Source organism: Gopherus evgoodei, chromosome 17 (genome assembly GCF_007399415.2).
Source record: "Gopherus evgoodei ecotype Sinaloan lineage chromosome 17, rGopEvg1_v1.p, whole genome shotgun sequence".
Lineage (NCBI taxonomy): Eukaryota > Metazoa > Chordata > Testudines > Testudinidae > Gopherus > Gopherus evgoodei.
Window position 1 is genome coordinate 10,613,397 of NC_044338.1, and position 15,319 is coordinate 10,628,715.

Genomic DNA, 15,319 nt, shown 5'->3' on the forward strand with positions numbered 1-15,319 from the left:
AAAGCTCCAATATGAACCTTTGTTCTATTTTGCTTGGGTGAACACATTTGTCAGCATTTGGAGATGTGAAGGCAACTGGCTTCTAGATGACCATAGCATGGGGTCTACTGGGTCGATGCATTTGCTCCACCTATTTTCCAGACTGCTCTGCTGAGCTAGTTGCTGGCGGACGCTCTTTGTGGCAAAATAACACGGAAATAAGTCATCTGTTGACTGATATAGGCATAAATTTGCCCATCCTCCTCCATATCCCCTCAGTAAAGAAAAGAGACTCTCCAGTGCCCATTCCTGACATCCAAATTCAAACAGAGACATCACTGCTCAAACTCTGCCTGGCAGTCTATGCGTGGCTTTGGGATTTAGGAATTCTTTGGGGGAAGAACATCAGCGTAGGCAGCCATTGCACTTGTCTATGTTCCCATAAGTACCTGGGGAAATAAAAGAAACTCTTAGTGTCCAATGAGAGCATACACTTCAGCTCTGATTCCCCTGTTACTAACAAAGTGTTCCTACTCTTCATGCATTAAGACTAGGCTGGATAAAGACTTAGAAAGTTCACCATAGGGAAGAGTTCTACACCATAGGGAATAGTTTTACACCCTCAGGGTAGGGGTGGACTAGATCAGTGCTTCTCAAACTATCTGATGTGGCGGACCGGCAGATCTTTTTCCCCAGTGTGTCAGGGACTGGTACCATATTTCCGCCATATTATTATCGTTTTTGCATAGGCACGTAGCACATCAGATCAGAAAAACTAACATTCTTCACTGTATTTATTGGAATGGGAGTGTGGCTTACATGTGGAGATGTTCCCATTTAAATACTTTGAAGACTGACTGAAAACCTGTGCATTTGAGCAGATAGTGTAAAATGACTAGATCCAAGAAAATATTATTTGAACATTCGTAGTAATATTAAGTTATATCAGAAACAATATAATGAATACAATAAAAATTGGCAGACTTTTTTAAAATTGTGTTTATTTATCAATATTATAATATGTGCTTCTGAAAACATACTATTATTTAATATTGTCGACTTTTTATCAACTGATAATTATTCTTGGTGGAATTCCAGTGTGGTTTTTAAATTATACTATTATTTCTCTCTTTCTTTCCTGGAAACTTGCCGCGGACCAGCAGCCAGTGGCTTGCGGACCGGCACCAGTCCACAGACCATCACTTTGAGTAGCACTGGCCTAGATGTTCTAATAGGTTTATTACAACTAACTAAGATACTGTCTCTAAAGGAAAAGAGATACAGAACTATTGCTGTCTTTGGCCAGATGCTTATATTTTAGTCTTTCAGAAGGTTAGAATTTTTGCCTGCCTGCTCTTCTATGGTACATGTCTTAAACCAAAGGCCCGGGGTTTAGTTCCTCTTGCAGTTAACGTGTTCCAAGTAATTTAGCTGGTCCTGTGTTTATTTCTAATGCGAGAATGAAACCAGCATGAATGGTAAGTGATATGGGAGGATGGAAGTGGTAGGGAAGGAGGAGGGAAGAGAGCTGCTTTTTTTATCTCCATGGTAACATACTTTGAAAGGGAAAAGTGTTGATGCTGATGCTCTGTGGTAGATCATTTACAGTCTACTTAATAAAAAAGCTGGAGCAAGGAGTATAACATGGACTGTAAGTAGCAGACTAGCGGGGCTATGTTTTACAGCACCTGTTAACAGATACGGTTCAGTACACTTCTAGACAAAGTAGAAAATTTATTCATGTGGCATATTTTAAACACAACACAATGAGCTAGATTCTGGCACTATGCCAACTTAATTCAGCTGAGGGTCTGTCCCAGTATAGAAAAGATTTAATGTCTTGAAAATACACTTTGCAATGTAAAAAACAAAACAATTCTGCCTTTTCAGATTTAAGGATGCTGTAATTAAGTTGACCATATTGAGGTTGTTATAAAATCTGAATTTTACGCTTAACTATACAAGGTTTTTTCAAAAAACCTCCAGTGTGTGAATCATGGAGTTATTTTAGTTGCAACATTAGATCCCAACCATTAAAAACAAAATCCTTGTGCATTTTAATGTTCTTAAAATTCATCTAATCCCCAGCAGCAATCAGGAAATGACATTCTGGGGGGCGAGGGGGATGCTGTCCTTTACATTTAGTCTAAAAACCATTGGTTAAAGCTGGTTCAGTGAATTAACAGCCACTGTGTCAATAGATCCAACCCCCCCGGAAACTTAGTTTTTCATAGACTGTAGGTTTGGGGTTTTTTTCTAGTAAAAAAAAAATGACAAAAAATGGTAATTAATTACACCCACCTTTTAGTAATCTTTGTTTCCCCAGCATAAAATCAATGCTGCTTTGAATGCCCTCTGCCTTCGTAAAACACACACTGTACACTCTCACACACACAAAAAAATCCTCTTTGTTCAGAAAAATTTTAACAAGCAATAGCAGAGGAGAAAACCTGAAAGCTTCCCTCTGCAGGTGGGTCCCAGCTCCACGCAATTCCATTTGGTTTGCTTGCAGGTATCATCCAGCAAATTACAGGGCTTGATGAAAATGCTCAGTATGTTACTTCTGCATCTGCTTTGCTTTAATGCTAACTTTAAAACATCGAAGAGAAGCCCCCAACTTCGGTTCTTTTGGGGATATGGGTGGGGGTGGATTGTGGTTGATGGCTGAACGCAAGCATGACAGATAGTCAAGAGCCGATGACCACATCTGAGGCTGGTACAGTTTTAAGTGATTTAATTGACTTGGAAATGCCACCCTTCTGTGTGCTGGCAGCTTAGCAACCCCGAGCAGAAGAGCAGCAGCAGAATCAGAGGCTGTAGTCAGCTAGGAAGGGGAGGCAGGTGACTTGAAGGTCGCGGGAGTAAGAGAAGTCACCTGATTCAGGCAAGAGCTTTACCTATGAGGCAGGAGTAACAAGGCAGAGGAGAGAGCGATAGGGAGAGAAAAAGAAGTGTGCATGCTAGTGAGGGGAGGGAGGTTTGCACTTTTTAAAGCAGGTCTCTTGCCAAGGGCTGGGGATATTGGCAGCAGAGCCTGTGGAAGTGTCACCTTAACTATGTCACAACCGGCTGACAGGATGCATTCTAAAAGGGCAGGGATCCGAGCAGCTGTTGTCCTTATAGGGTTGTTGCACAAATCCAGAAAGCAAAATAAAGAAAAAAGGTAAAGCACGAGTTTATTCAGTCTTTTCTCTCTTGATTCAAGAAAAAGAACAGTCATTGCCACTACTTCGGTATTGAAATGTTAGCTGAAATCTGGGGAAGGAGGGGAATTGTGGAGCCCGCAGTCTGTCTGTATTGTATCCATGCTTGTGTTTTATCGATCATACTCTGATGAGAATGTATATTTGTATGTGCTGACAATACTATTCCAAAGCAAAACAATAGACATGATGATAACACCTATGTGCTCAAACCCCTTTCATAACTGTTAAAGATTTATGTATGTGTATAGTTAGAGAAAGAGAGAGAGATCAGACTCCTTCAGCCCCTGTAAGTTTATCTATTGACCCTAAATATTTTTTGCTATATAAAGCCAAGACAGACTGTTTTCTTCCCGGGGATTGCAGTGTTTTGTAGAACTGATTTGACTCAGATTAACGGCTTTGTCTCTTTCCTGAAAAACAGTTGACAAATGGTTTTCAGATTCATTGACTAAGATGTGGACTGTACTTTGTCTTCAACTTTGTGGTTTGGGGAACCAGTGTGTTTTGAATGGCGTGTTAGCTGTCATCTGATGGATATAGTTGCTGAATTTTTGGCATATTAATGAGAGTTTCTATTTTCTTCAAAGATTTACAATGATTTTGTTTATTTTATGTCTTTTATTCAGAGAGCTCTGTCTCCTTATGTAGTTTGTACTGGCAACTTTCTTGTTAAAATAATAAGATGTGCACCCAAATTTATGCAATGTATATAATTTTTAGTCTAAAGTGGAGATCAGACAATTATCACTTCAACTTAGTATTTATACTTCATAGAGAGATTTAAACTTCTTTTTAATTTTCATATAGGAAGGCATAATAGAATAATTCAAAACTACATTTTAAAAATATGATGATCTGACAAATCCACAAAAGCAGGGCAATCCAGAGTTAAGGCTGGGCTCACCGCAGTGTCGCTAAGTTTTGTGGCACCTGCTCTGAGGTAACATTTTACTGAGTTTGGACATTCCTGCTATATGGTGCCTCAGAGAGCAGGTTGACTTAGGGACAGAGTTTTGCTTTTGTGGATTTTAAGGCAGACCCTATGTATTGCTGAAATGTTATGTTTTTGTTCCTGGAGGCGTTGCTGGTTATAACATTAAAAACAGTAGTTAAGATATATGTGACTTGGTGCTCTTGGGGCCTCTGCCTGATCTGGAAAATACCAAATTGTGTTCACATTTGAATTGAATCATCTTATTGCCATAATGCTTCTCATTCTTCACTGCAACCCCTCCCATCTGCACTCATCACATCTAAAACTGGGGCTCTCAGCTGCAGACTGTGCCATTGGGCAGAAAAAGAAAGTCAGTAGGCATTCTCCCAGTAGTCAGCACTTGCAGGATTGGGACCATAGATTGTAACCTTTTGAGATCATTCTTTTCTCTTTGAGACACCTTGCATGCTTTTTGGCACTGTCACAATAACAATGGGCTCCTACATAACCTTATGGAACAGTCCCGTAGAATTAAATGGCGAATGAACCCCTTTCTGCAGGTGGGTTTGTAATAGAGGATTCTATCTCGGCTATGGTCTGATTAAAAAAAAGCTTATAAAAATATCTCATTCTGCATTAAATCCTATAGATTTTGAGGGTTATTGTTTACAACTTGATTCCATTACTATACAAGCCTTTCCTTTTAATCCTGATTGAATTCTAAAGGATGTTTCCATAAGGGGAATCACATAAAGGTTGCTGAATGTCTCCCATAGCACCCCATTGGGGTAAAGATGATCTTTACTCTTGTACAGTGCCAAGCGATTAGCAAATAATAATCATTAGTCTCTTGGCCATTTAGGGCCAGATTTTCAAAAGAGTTCAGTATGTTGAGTACTACTTCTTGTTCCCGGGAGGCGCTCTCCGGAAACATTGCCAAAGCCACCTCAGTGTCCCCTTTCAAATCCCTCTGCCGTGATACCTACCAAAAAGTTGACTATGGCTAGCCAGCCGTGCCGACCACTATTGTCCCACTGTCACCTTGCACTCTCCCCACCTGTTGTATATAGTCTTATGCTTGGACTGTGAGCTCTTTTGGGCGGGGATTGTCTCAACCAGGGGTCTGAGACTCCTGGCAGGCCACGAGCAAGTTTCAGAGGGTTTTGCCAAAACAAACCAGAGAGCAGGGCTGGTGTTACACTCGCTGAGGCAAAGGGCAAAAAGCCAGAGCCCGAGCCCAGCCATCCAGGACTGAAAGCCAAACCCCGAGCAACTTAGCTTCGCGGGGTCGCCTTTGGTGCAGGGCTCTGGGCAATTGGCCTGCTAGCTACCCCCTAACACCAGCCCTGGGTGTTAATCTACTGGATATACAGAAAATCAGTTGTTGTGGCACAGGTGGACCATGGAAGTTTTATAGCCTGGGGGGGCTCAGAAAGAAAAAGGTTGAGAACCCCGTCTTAGAGTATGTCTCTTCCTGAGCCTGTGGTTTAATTTCCAGCTCTCGTAGACTTACGCATGGTAGCTCTGATTGAACTAGTACACTACGAATAGAGGCTGGCCACCTGAATACACACGTAGGGTCCATGGCAGGAATGTACTAGGGGCAGCTAGTCCGTCCCACGGCCTTTGCCACAGCGGTTGCCCTGCTAGCTCAGTCAAACCTAATGCATGTGAGTCTGCCTGAGCCGGAAATTACACCTCCCGCTTTGTGCTATGGCCGCGTGGTGCCCTGGCTTTTAGGAGCTACTGCAATACAAATACATAATAAGTGTTTAAATGGGAGCTGCTGGGTGCTGAGCTCTCCTTTTTAAAAAAAAAAAATGTCAAGGGTTGGATTTTGAAGAAATGATCTTAATCCTTAGATGGGCTCAGAGCATTCACAGTTCCGTGTAAGTGAATTAAGCACAATGGGGCTACCTCAGGGCCTGATCCAGCTCCCGCCAAAATCAGTAAAGGCTCCCATTGAATTTAATGGGAGCTGGATCAGGCACCAGTGAATCAAGTAATTCACCTACCTAAGTGTTTGCAGGATCAGGCCTTCAGCATGTTGTGTTTGATCATGAAGTTGTTTTTTGGTGTTTTTTGTGGAGTGGTTACAAGAAGTGAAGCTACAACCCGCTAAGAAACTGGTAAACAAGAGAGCATATGCGGGAGCAGGTGTTAAGTGATGTTCAGTGGCCTCTTTCTCAAACTGTTGATGCTGAAACCGCCCCCCCCCCCCACTGAAATCAATGAGAATTTTGCCTACATAATGACTGCAGGATCAGGCCCAAAATGTCCAAGGAAAAAGATGGGAATGAGCACTCTGAGAAATCTGGCTTCAACTGTGGGTGTTGGGCACCTGAAAATTTGGCTCTCAGCTCTTCTGAAAATCTGGTCCATAAAAGGCATGTCTGATTTTATAGCACCATGTCTAGCACAAACTCTCGCCTAGTTTAGCCCCTGTTGAGTGTTTATTGAGGCTAACGGGAGTCTCAAGGGAAGAACAAGACCCCCCCTGTGGCTGCTTTCTTGTCTGCTAGGAACTGTTTTCTGGAGAGGGACTGCAAGTATTTTGGTATACGTGCCCTAGTTGCACTGTTGCACTTATGTAAGTTTCCAGTGCCATACAAGCGATATAAGTGGGGAAAAGTGCCATTTAGTTGTGGTGTTAAAGCGAAGATATTTTTTCAAACGTTCAGTCTTTGTTCTGCATTTGCCATTGAATTTCACTCCACGTGAGCCGTATGCAAGTACGTCAGGTTTGGTAGCAGATGCTGACTCCTTGGTGGCCTGTGTTGCGTATTTATTAGCAACCGACCAAAGTATAGCGCTGCAAATTGACTTCCCTGAGTTTTCTTTCCAGAAGCCAGGTTTATACTGACTTTGTTCCCACTGCCTTCCTTCCTGAAACAGTCAATCCCTCAGTCAATCCACACCAGTCCTGTTCCTTTGGAAGCTATCCTAGATGTCACTGTTGATCCTAAGTAAATGGCAAGTAATGTGTAGTAACAACTAGCACTTTTAATTACTATTTCTCTTTGTGAATCCAAAACTCCTACTGCCTCTGCTCAGTGCCCCAGAATCCAGCATGGTGCCCTAGATTTTCTTTTTTTTTTACTAGGAAACTGGAAACGAGACACAAGTTTTAGTGAGGGTAATTAACCATTGAAATAGTTTAACAATGGAGGTGGCCAGTGCTTAATTTGTAATGAAAGAGGGCTCAAATAATTGGGTGCTGAGGCTCAAGGAATTTTTTTTACTTTCATAGTTGATGCAGCAAACCCAGAGGTGCCGGGGCTACGAACTGTCAAGCCTAGAGGTGTCCCCAGGGCTCAGCCCTGGCAAGTCCTGCCACAAATTAAGCACTGGATATGGTAGATTCTGTCATCTCCCCTTCTTCTATCTAGCCTAGCTCTTATCTGTGTGGGGTTGGCTCTTCTCCATCCCAGTCTGTCTTGAAGGAGTTTCTCAGAAACTCTGCAGCTAATCAAATAATTGTTTATTACATCCATCTGCTTGGTTTTGGGTCTTCCAACCTTTCTTTTACCCTCCACTGACTCTCTGTTACCCTAAGTCTTTAAATCATCAATCCATTAACTTCAGTGGGGCCAGGATTATATCTTAGGTGTCTTTCTGAAAGATGCTTTATTTCATGTTGTTGTCTCAATGCAGTAATGACTGTCTGAAAATCTATGCTGTGTTATGCGGAGGTTCAGATTAGATCAGTGGTTCTCAACCAGGGGTACGCGTAGCCCTGGGGTACACAGAGATCTTCCAGGGGTACATCAACTCATCTAGATATTTGCCTAGTTTTACAACAGGCTACATAAAAAACACTAGTGAAATCAGTACAAACTAAAATTTCATACAGACAATGACTTGTTTATGGTGCTCTATATATTATACTCTGAAATGTAAGTACAGTATTTATATTTCACTTGATTTATTTTATAATATGTGGTCCAGATGAGAGAGTCAGCTATTTTTCAGTGATAGTACGCTATGTCACTTTTTGTATTTTTATGTCTCATTTTTTAAACAAGTAGTTTTTAGATAAGGTGAAACTTGGGGATACACAAGACAAATCAGACTCCTGAAAGGGGTACAGTAGTCTGGAAAGATTGAGAACCACTGGACTAGATGATCATAATGATCCCTTCTGGCCATACTATCCACTATTCTGTGAATGCTTCATTTTAACAATTATGAAAGTTTGATTTTTTTTTTTACTGGTTCTAATATTAGATTATAAAACAAGAACTGTCAATAATACGAATCTATTCCCATCATTAGCCACATGTTGACTGCCAGCCATCCTTAGGACTCTTTGTAGATTGAACCAAGCTGTAAATCCTGTATATAATGGAAACAACTTCAAGATGGGGGTGTGGCAGCACCTATTTGTGTGTATATATATATATGAAAGAAAAAATTGGGGACTTTCAAGTTACCTTTGGCGTAATATCTGATTGTGTGTGATCCATTCAGTGACCTATAAAAACAACAGTACATGCAATAATGCATGTTTGAATGCAGGGCTCTGTGAACTGTACTGAACAATGTTTATCCTCTGTACAGAGGAGTAATTAAAGCTAAACTCATTTGCAGTTAAATGTCACCTTGTTCCTAGTTGTGCTTTGGTTTTTCCTTTTGCGAATTATACCTTGGAGAAAGCTTTGTGTAGACAGATTTAAACTGTTAATTTGCAAATGCATAATTCCTTCCAAGTCTCAACCAAACGATGCCATTCTGTCTCTTTGCTGACTCATGCTTCAGTACCTGCAAGTTACTTTAAGATAGGGCAAAATCCTGAAGCCAGTGCATAGCTGGAGTAGCTGGATGGCACTGTGTAGTGCATATACAATGGAGGGAATCATCCAACAGAGGGGAACTGCTCGACAGCCACTTGCGCCTCTGCATTGCACTAGCACAGGCGTAGGCAAACTACGGGCTGCGGGCCATATCTGGCCCTCCAGTCAATTGGGGAGCAGGGTCTGGGGCTTGCCCTGCTCCCATGCTCCATCTGTGGAGTGGGGTCGGAGGCTGCTGCTCGTGTGTGTGCTGCTCCCAGGAGCAGCGGCATGTCCCCTCCTCTGGCTCTTATGTTTTGGAGCAGCCGGGGGCTGCGCCTGCTGCCCCTGCCCCAAGTGCCACCACTGCAGTTCTCATTGGCTGGGAACTGTGGCCAATGGGATCTGCGGGGGTGGTGCCTGTGGATGGGGCAGTGTGCAGACCCGCCTGGCCGCACTTCTGCGTAGGAGCTGGAGGCGAGACATGCTGCTGCTTCCAGGAGCTGCTTCAGGTAAGTGCCATCCGGAGCCTGCACCCTGACCCCCTCCCGTGCCTCTGGCCCAGCCATGATTCCTCTCCCACACCCTGACCCCCAGTCCAGAGCCCCCTCACACATCCTGAACTCATTTCTGGCCCCACCCCAGGGCCCGCACCCCAAGCCCAAGCCCTCACTACCCCCATTCCCCAACCCCCTTCCCCAGCCCTGATCCCCCTCCTGCCCTCTGAACCCCTTGGTCCCAGCCTGGAGCACCCCCCTAAACCAAATCTCTCATCCCCAGCCCCACCCCAGAGCCCGCACCTCTAGCTGGAGTCAGTCCCCCTCCCCCTACGCCTCAAGCTCCTGCCCTAGCCTGGAGCCCCATCTCTCACCCTGAACGTCTCATTTCTGGCCCCACCCCAGAGCCCACATCTCCAGCTAGAGCCCTCACACCATCCTGCACCCCAGCCCCAATTTCATGAGCATTCATGGCCAGCCACACACTTTAAAGTTTGCCACCCCTGTGCTAGCAACTCTGGCTCTTGAGCACAACTTGTATAGAATTATAGGACTGGAAGGGACCTCTCGAGGTCATCTAGTCCAGTCCCCTAAACTCATGGCAGGACTAAGTATTCTCAAGATCTTCCCTGACAGGTATTGGAAGAAAAAAGCAGTGGATCTAGTGATAGTGGCTGAAATCCGAGCCTTGTTGAAGTCAGTGGGGTTAGGATTTCACCTCGTGTCACTCTTCTATCCCTGTCAACGTGAATCTCTCTTCCCCAAACCAATTCCAAGGTAGCACTGCAAGTAGTTCCATTGGTTTCAATAGGGGCTATTCCTGGAACAAGATTTTACTCAGGGTGAGTAATGATGGCAGAAGTGGGCTGACCGTATCATAAGAGACACTTTCGGTTCACGCTATCCAAAAAGAACCTGTGTGCTGCAGGAAGAATCCCCAAAGCATCTCCAGTTTCAGTCAGATGCTTATTCAAAGTTTGGCCTGCATCAGGAATTCAAGCATTCAATGGTACCCTTAGTTTCTCTTGAGGTTCATTATATGAGAAAGGCTACCCAGTTCCACCTCCTCTTTCAGACACAGTTTATGCTCTGTATGCATCTCTTCATGACGAGTGAGTACTCGGGTCCTCATCCAGATTAATCCTTTTGAAGTCAAACGGAGGGTGGTCTTGGGTGCTCGAGATTGAGGTTTTATGGAAGACCTACAGGCAAAAGCACTTAAGGAGAATTTCTGCCCTCAACTTCTATTCTGTTCTAGTTTATCCTAGATCTTATACTCATTCTCATGGAATTTAGGCGCTTATATATGTGGTTTGTTTATTCCAATTCCAAGCAATTGACAAAAGTTCTGAATATACATGGCTGCATAATTTGGGCATTAGGGTTCACAACTTCCCACGCTGACCTGGTAAAACTTTTTCAAATTGTTGAATTTTCAGCAAAGATGTTTTCACTATAACTTTTTGATCAACCAGCTTATAGAATGGGCAATATGCTTTTGAAATGTTGACAAATTTTTGTGAAATTTTGATTTTTTTAAAAATTTGACATCCCCCCCATAGTTTTTGACTAGCTCTATTCAGAAGATACAGGAACCAGAACCTAGAATTTTTTGCTTTAATGAAGGTTTAAAAGCATATAGGTAGGAGCATTCTGCAAATACTCATTGAAAGGAATCAAGAAACCTTAGCATCACCTGTTTTCTGGGGGATTTCCTACCCAGTAGGTGAAATTCCATTGAATAGCATTTTCATGCAGCTCAAGTATAATATGAAGGTGCTAGCCCTCCACACAGCTTAGGGCTACATCCATCCACAACTAGCGTAACTGCACTGACTTCCACAGAGTCAGAACAGGGATGGGTTTGGCCCCATCCTGCCTCCTGTCCCTCCAGCTGGGTGCTTGTCCTACTACATGCTTACTCCGATTGTTATTACCTGGGAGCTGGCTGGAAAAAGAATTTTCCGTTCAATGGGGAAATTCCAACATTTTGAAATATCTTTTTGATCTGAATCAGAACAAAAGAGCCAAAGTTTTGAGAGTTCCCACACCATGAAAATTCTGAAATATTTGTTTGAATAATCTTGAATTGTGTTATTTAGATAATGCTGCGTTGTTTTGTTTCTATAATATTGAAACATTATAATGCAATAAATATAATATGAAAGTCTAAACTAAATGTATCTAAAAGAAATAAGACACTTCAACTTTTCCCATAGATATTTTTTAAATTGACATTCCCTGAAATGTTTTGATTTTGATGAAATTGCACTTTCCAATGCAAAACTATTCCTTCAATGAATTTTCAACCAACTTTATTGTTATCTACTCATTTTCATAACTTGATTTACGTACAGGAGGACATGCATGATACTCAATAGAAGTGACTCACACTAGCAATCCAGCTAGTGTCCACAGGTTTTTTTGTTTTGTTTGAAAGATCCCCTAAAATTTGATAGGCTGGCAGAAATGAGCTTTTTATTAACTGTTTTGTAATGAAAAAGGAAGTACAGAGAGCATGTTGACAAATTGGAGAGAATCCAGCGCAGGGCAAGGAAAATGATTAGGGGCTGGGGCACATGACTTATGAGGAGAGGCTGAGGGAACTGGGGTTATTTAGTCTGCAGAAGAGAAGAGTGAGGGGGGATTTGATAGCAGCTTTCGACTACCTGAAGGGGGGTTCCAAAGAGGATGAAGCTTAGCTGTTCTCAGTGGTGGCAGGTGATAGAACAAGGAGCAATGGTCTCAAGTTGCAGTGGGGGAGGTCTGGGTTGGATATTAGGAAACACTCTTTCACTAGGAGGGTGGTGAAGCACTGGAATGGGTTACCTAGGGAGATGGTGGAATCTCCATCCTTAGAGGTTTTTAAGGCCTGGCTTGACAAAGCCCTGGCAGGGATGATTTAGTTGGGGTTGGTCCTGCTTTGAGCAGGGGGTTGGACTAGATACCTCCTGAGGTCTCTTCCAACCCTGATCTTCTCTGATTCTGTAGAATAAATAAAAAGGACTAAGTTGTCAATCTTTCCATCTCATTGACCGAGTACCCAACACTGCAATTTTCATTCTAGATCTCCTTTTGCTGCTCCTGCTAACACTCATTATATTTAATAACAAGGTAGATGTTACATCACGTGTTGTTCTTTTTGTGGCTCAGTTTCTAAATATTTTAAGATAAGGAAGAGGTGGATTTGGGTCCTGGTGTAAATCTGAGGCATTCCATCAGTCAGTGGGGTTGCACCTGGGATTTGGATTTTGAACAGATCCACAATGGAGAAGGCTCAAATCCAGGCTTTTTGGTTCAGCCTATTACAGAGATGGCATCTGCTGTAAAATGAGCATCCGGTTCAGGGTTTGGGTTCTAAACATTTAAAGGTTTTTTTTTTGTTTGTTTGTTTGTTTGTTTTTTCAGATACAGATTTGTGGTTCAAGCCTATGTTTAAAGTACGTGTTCCAGATCCTCAGCTGGTGTCAGTTGATGCAGCTCCATTGAAATCTATGGGTTGACAGCAGCTGACAATCAGACTCAAGTATTTTATTCAATTCAACCTTTCCCTGGCTTGAAAGTAGAGGGTCTCTCTCTCTCTCTCCCCCCCCCCAAGAGAAGAACAAACAGAAAGTGTACAGAGCACTGCATTGTCATTAACTGGGATGGGAATTACTCTTCTTCTTCTGGAAGAATGCTCCCAGGAACAGCCGGACTCTGTCTGTATTTTATTGGGGTCTTTAACCTGAAATGCAAGCAGCGGTGTGTTGACAGAAAACTAATAGAAAAGTGCAGCCTGCAATAAAAACTTAAAGCAATGGATGCCAGATATTAAATACATACAAAAGGGAGCTCCATAAAGAGCAAAAAATGACAGCACCAAAACTAAAGGGCATCCTTCTTTTCCTTCTGTAGGCTCAAACAGAGGGGCAAATTCAACCCCGGTGTGAGGGGAGCACTCCAATAGAATTGCACCTGTTTACATGAGGCATACATTTGGCTCAAAGAATTCACTGCATGAATAAAGTGTAGTCAGTGATGCTAAGTGTGGTTAACTTGCCAGGAGAATGCAGAGCGGATTTAAACATTTACTGTGAAATCTTTGTGTAGGATAGTACATTGATATCTCCCCTCCCACATGTGTGTTTATACTAACCCAATTTAAAACCTGCCTATTAGCGCAGACGTACAACATAATAAAGCAGTGAGCACTTGTAACAAGTTTCTTTCACCTAGGTTTTCGATTTAGAAAACAGAAGACAATAGTTAATCTAGGAAGGAAACTGGCCTTGGGCTCAGGTGATCTGGGTTTAGGTTCTGGCATGTCACTTAGAAGGAGAGAGAGCCCCACAGTAGGTATGGTACGGAGCATTGGGTGACATCTGTATTACTGAATAGGCAGTCTATTCATGGCAGAAGCTATGTCCCTCTGTGGGTCTCAGCTAAATCCTTCTGCATGGTGGCATCGAGCTGTGACAGCAAGCATAACTGTAAATACTCCCATCACTCAAGTCACATTGGGTAACATTTTCAAAAGTGCCTATGTGACTTAGGAGCCTAAATCCCTTTGAAAGTCATTGACCGACCGGCTCTTACTGGGCCATCCTTAGGCGAAATACCCATTGCAATGAATGGAGTATGCTCTGCTCTGAAGAATGGAAGTAGGGGTTGGGATCCAGGACTCCTGGGCTCCAACTGAACTTTTGCCACCGATGTGCTGTGTGATTTCCCTTAAGATCCCTGAGCAGGCCTCCTCTTTGCTAACAAAAGTGCTTCCAGATGCTTAGATAAAAGGTGCAAGAGATGAGAAAAGTGTTATGTTGAGGCACATTTATATTCGAGAGAGAGAGAGAACTATAAATCAGATCCTTGCAATGACACTGTATAGATTCAGTTTGTAATGGAATGGAAAGAGTAACATTTCTTCCCATAAAGATCTGTGAGGTGGGTTTTTCAAAGAGACACAGAGCCAAACCTATCCGCAGTATAACTCCATTGAAAACAGTGGAGTTGTACCAGGGATGAATTTAAATCTATTCTTTAAATCAGGGCTTCTTACAATGAAACTGTTGCATTTATTTTCGGCCTCTATATAACTGAAAACTTGCTCTAAAACCATTCCTGGATTTTTACAAGTACTTAATTCCCACTCCTGAGCGTGGAATAAAGGAATTAGTTTAGCTGCTGGTAGGTAGTTGTGTTGTTGTGTAACACACTGGTTTTCAGCCTGTGATCCATGGACTCTTGGGGGTCTGCAGACTATATCTAAGATTTCCAAAGGGGTCCCCACCTCCATTTGAAATTTTTGAGGGGTCCTCAAATAAAAAAAGGTTGAAAACCTCTAGTGTAACACAAAAGCAGTGGGACAGCACTCCGTGTAAAGCAAAATAATTTTATCAGGTTTTCAATATTTTAAGCTTGCCTTTTTAAAAAAAATACCTCACAAAGCCAAATTCAAATAGTCATTATCCTATTTAAAGGCCTGATCCAGTGTTACTGAAGACGGTGAAAAGACTCACACTGTCTTACTTGGGTTACTGGTCCTTTATGCTTCATGAACTCATCCTTGTTTACATTATATCAGAGGCTAACTGAACAGGAATGCATTCTCTAGATAGCCTACAGGATAACATAGCAACTAAAGAAAGTTACATTTTTTTTTTGGTTTTTAATTAAAAAAATAGCATTTTGTGGAAATGAAAACTTTAGTGGGAAGTTCTTGTGTCTTTCAATGAAAAATTGTTGAAGACTTAAAAATGTTCAGTTTTCAAAAACTAAAAACAACTAAAAGCTGAAACATCTTAAAATCCTTTTTTCAGATATTGAAAAAGGAACATTTTAGGGGGCTTGAAAACTGAAAAATATTCAGCATTTGGTCCTTCCTTTAAAAAAAAAAAATGAATAAAATCAGTGAGATGTGAATAAAATCAGTGAGAACTCCCGCCGAAA

General features: G+C 42.2%; 1 protein-coding gene across 5 annotated transcripts in view; it reads left to right on the plus strand.

The window, feature by feature from the left end:
- The window catches only part of RAP1GAP2 (RAP1 GTPase activating protein 2), a 241,162-nt gene that overhangs the window by 111,732 nt on the left and 114,111 nt on the right, over positions 1–15,319 (plus strand). Inside the window, exon 1 of one of the 5 annotated variants that reach the window (XM_030536308.1) lies at positions 2,977–3,142. The exons of the other annotated variants lie outside the window; for them this stretch is intronic. Within the exon in view, the coding sequence (XP_030392168.1) occupies positions 3,036–3,142 (107 nt within the window). The 5' untranslated portion in view covers positions 2,977–3,035. Of the gene's footprint in view, positions 1–2,976; positions 3,143–15,319 lie in introns of those variants that run through there. 5 annotated transcript variants of the gene reach the window in all.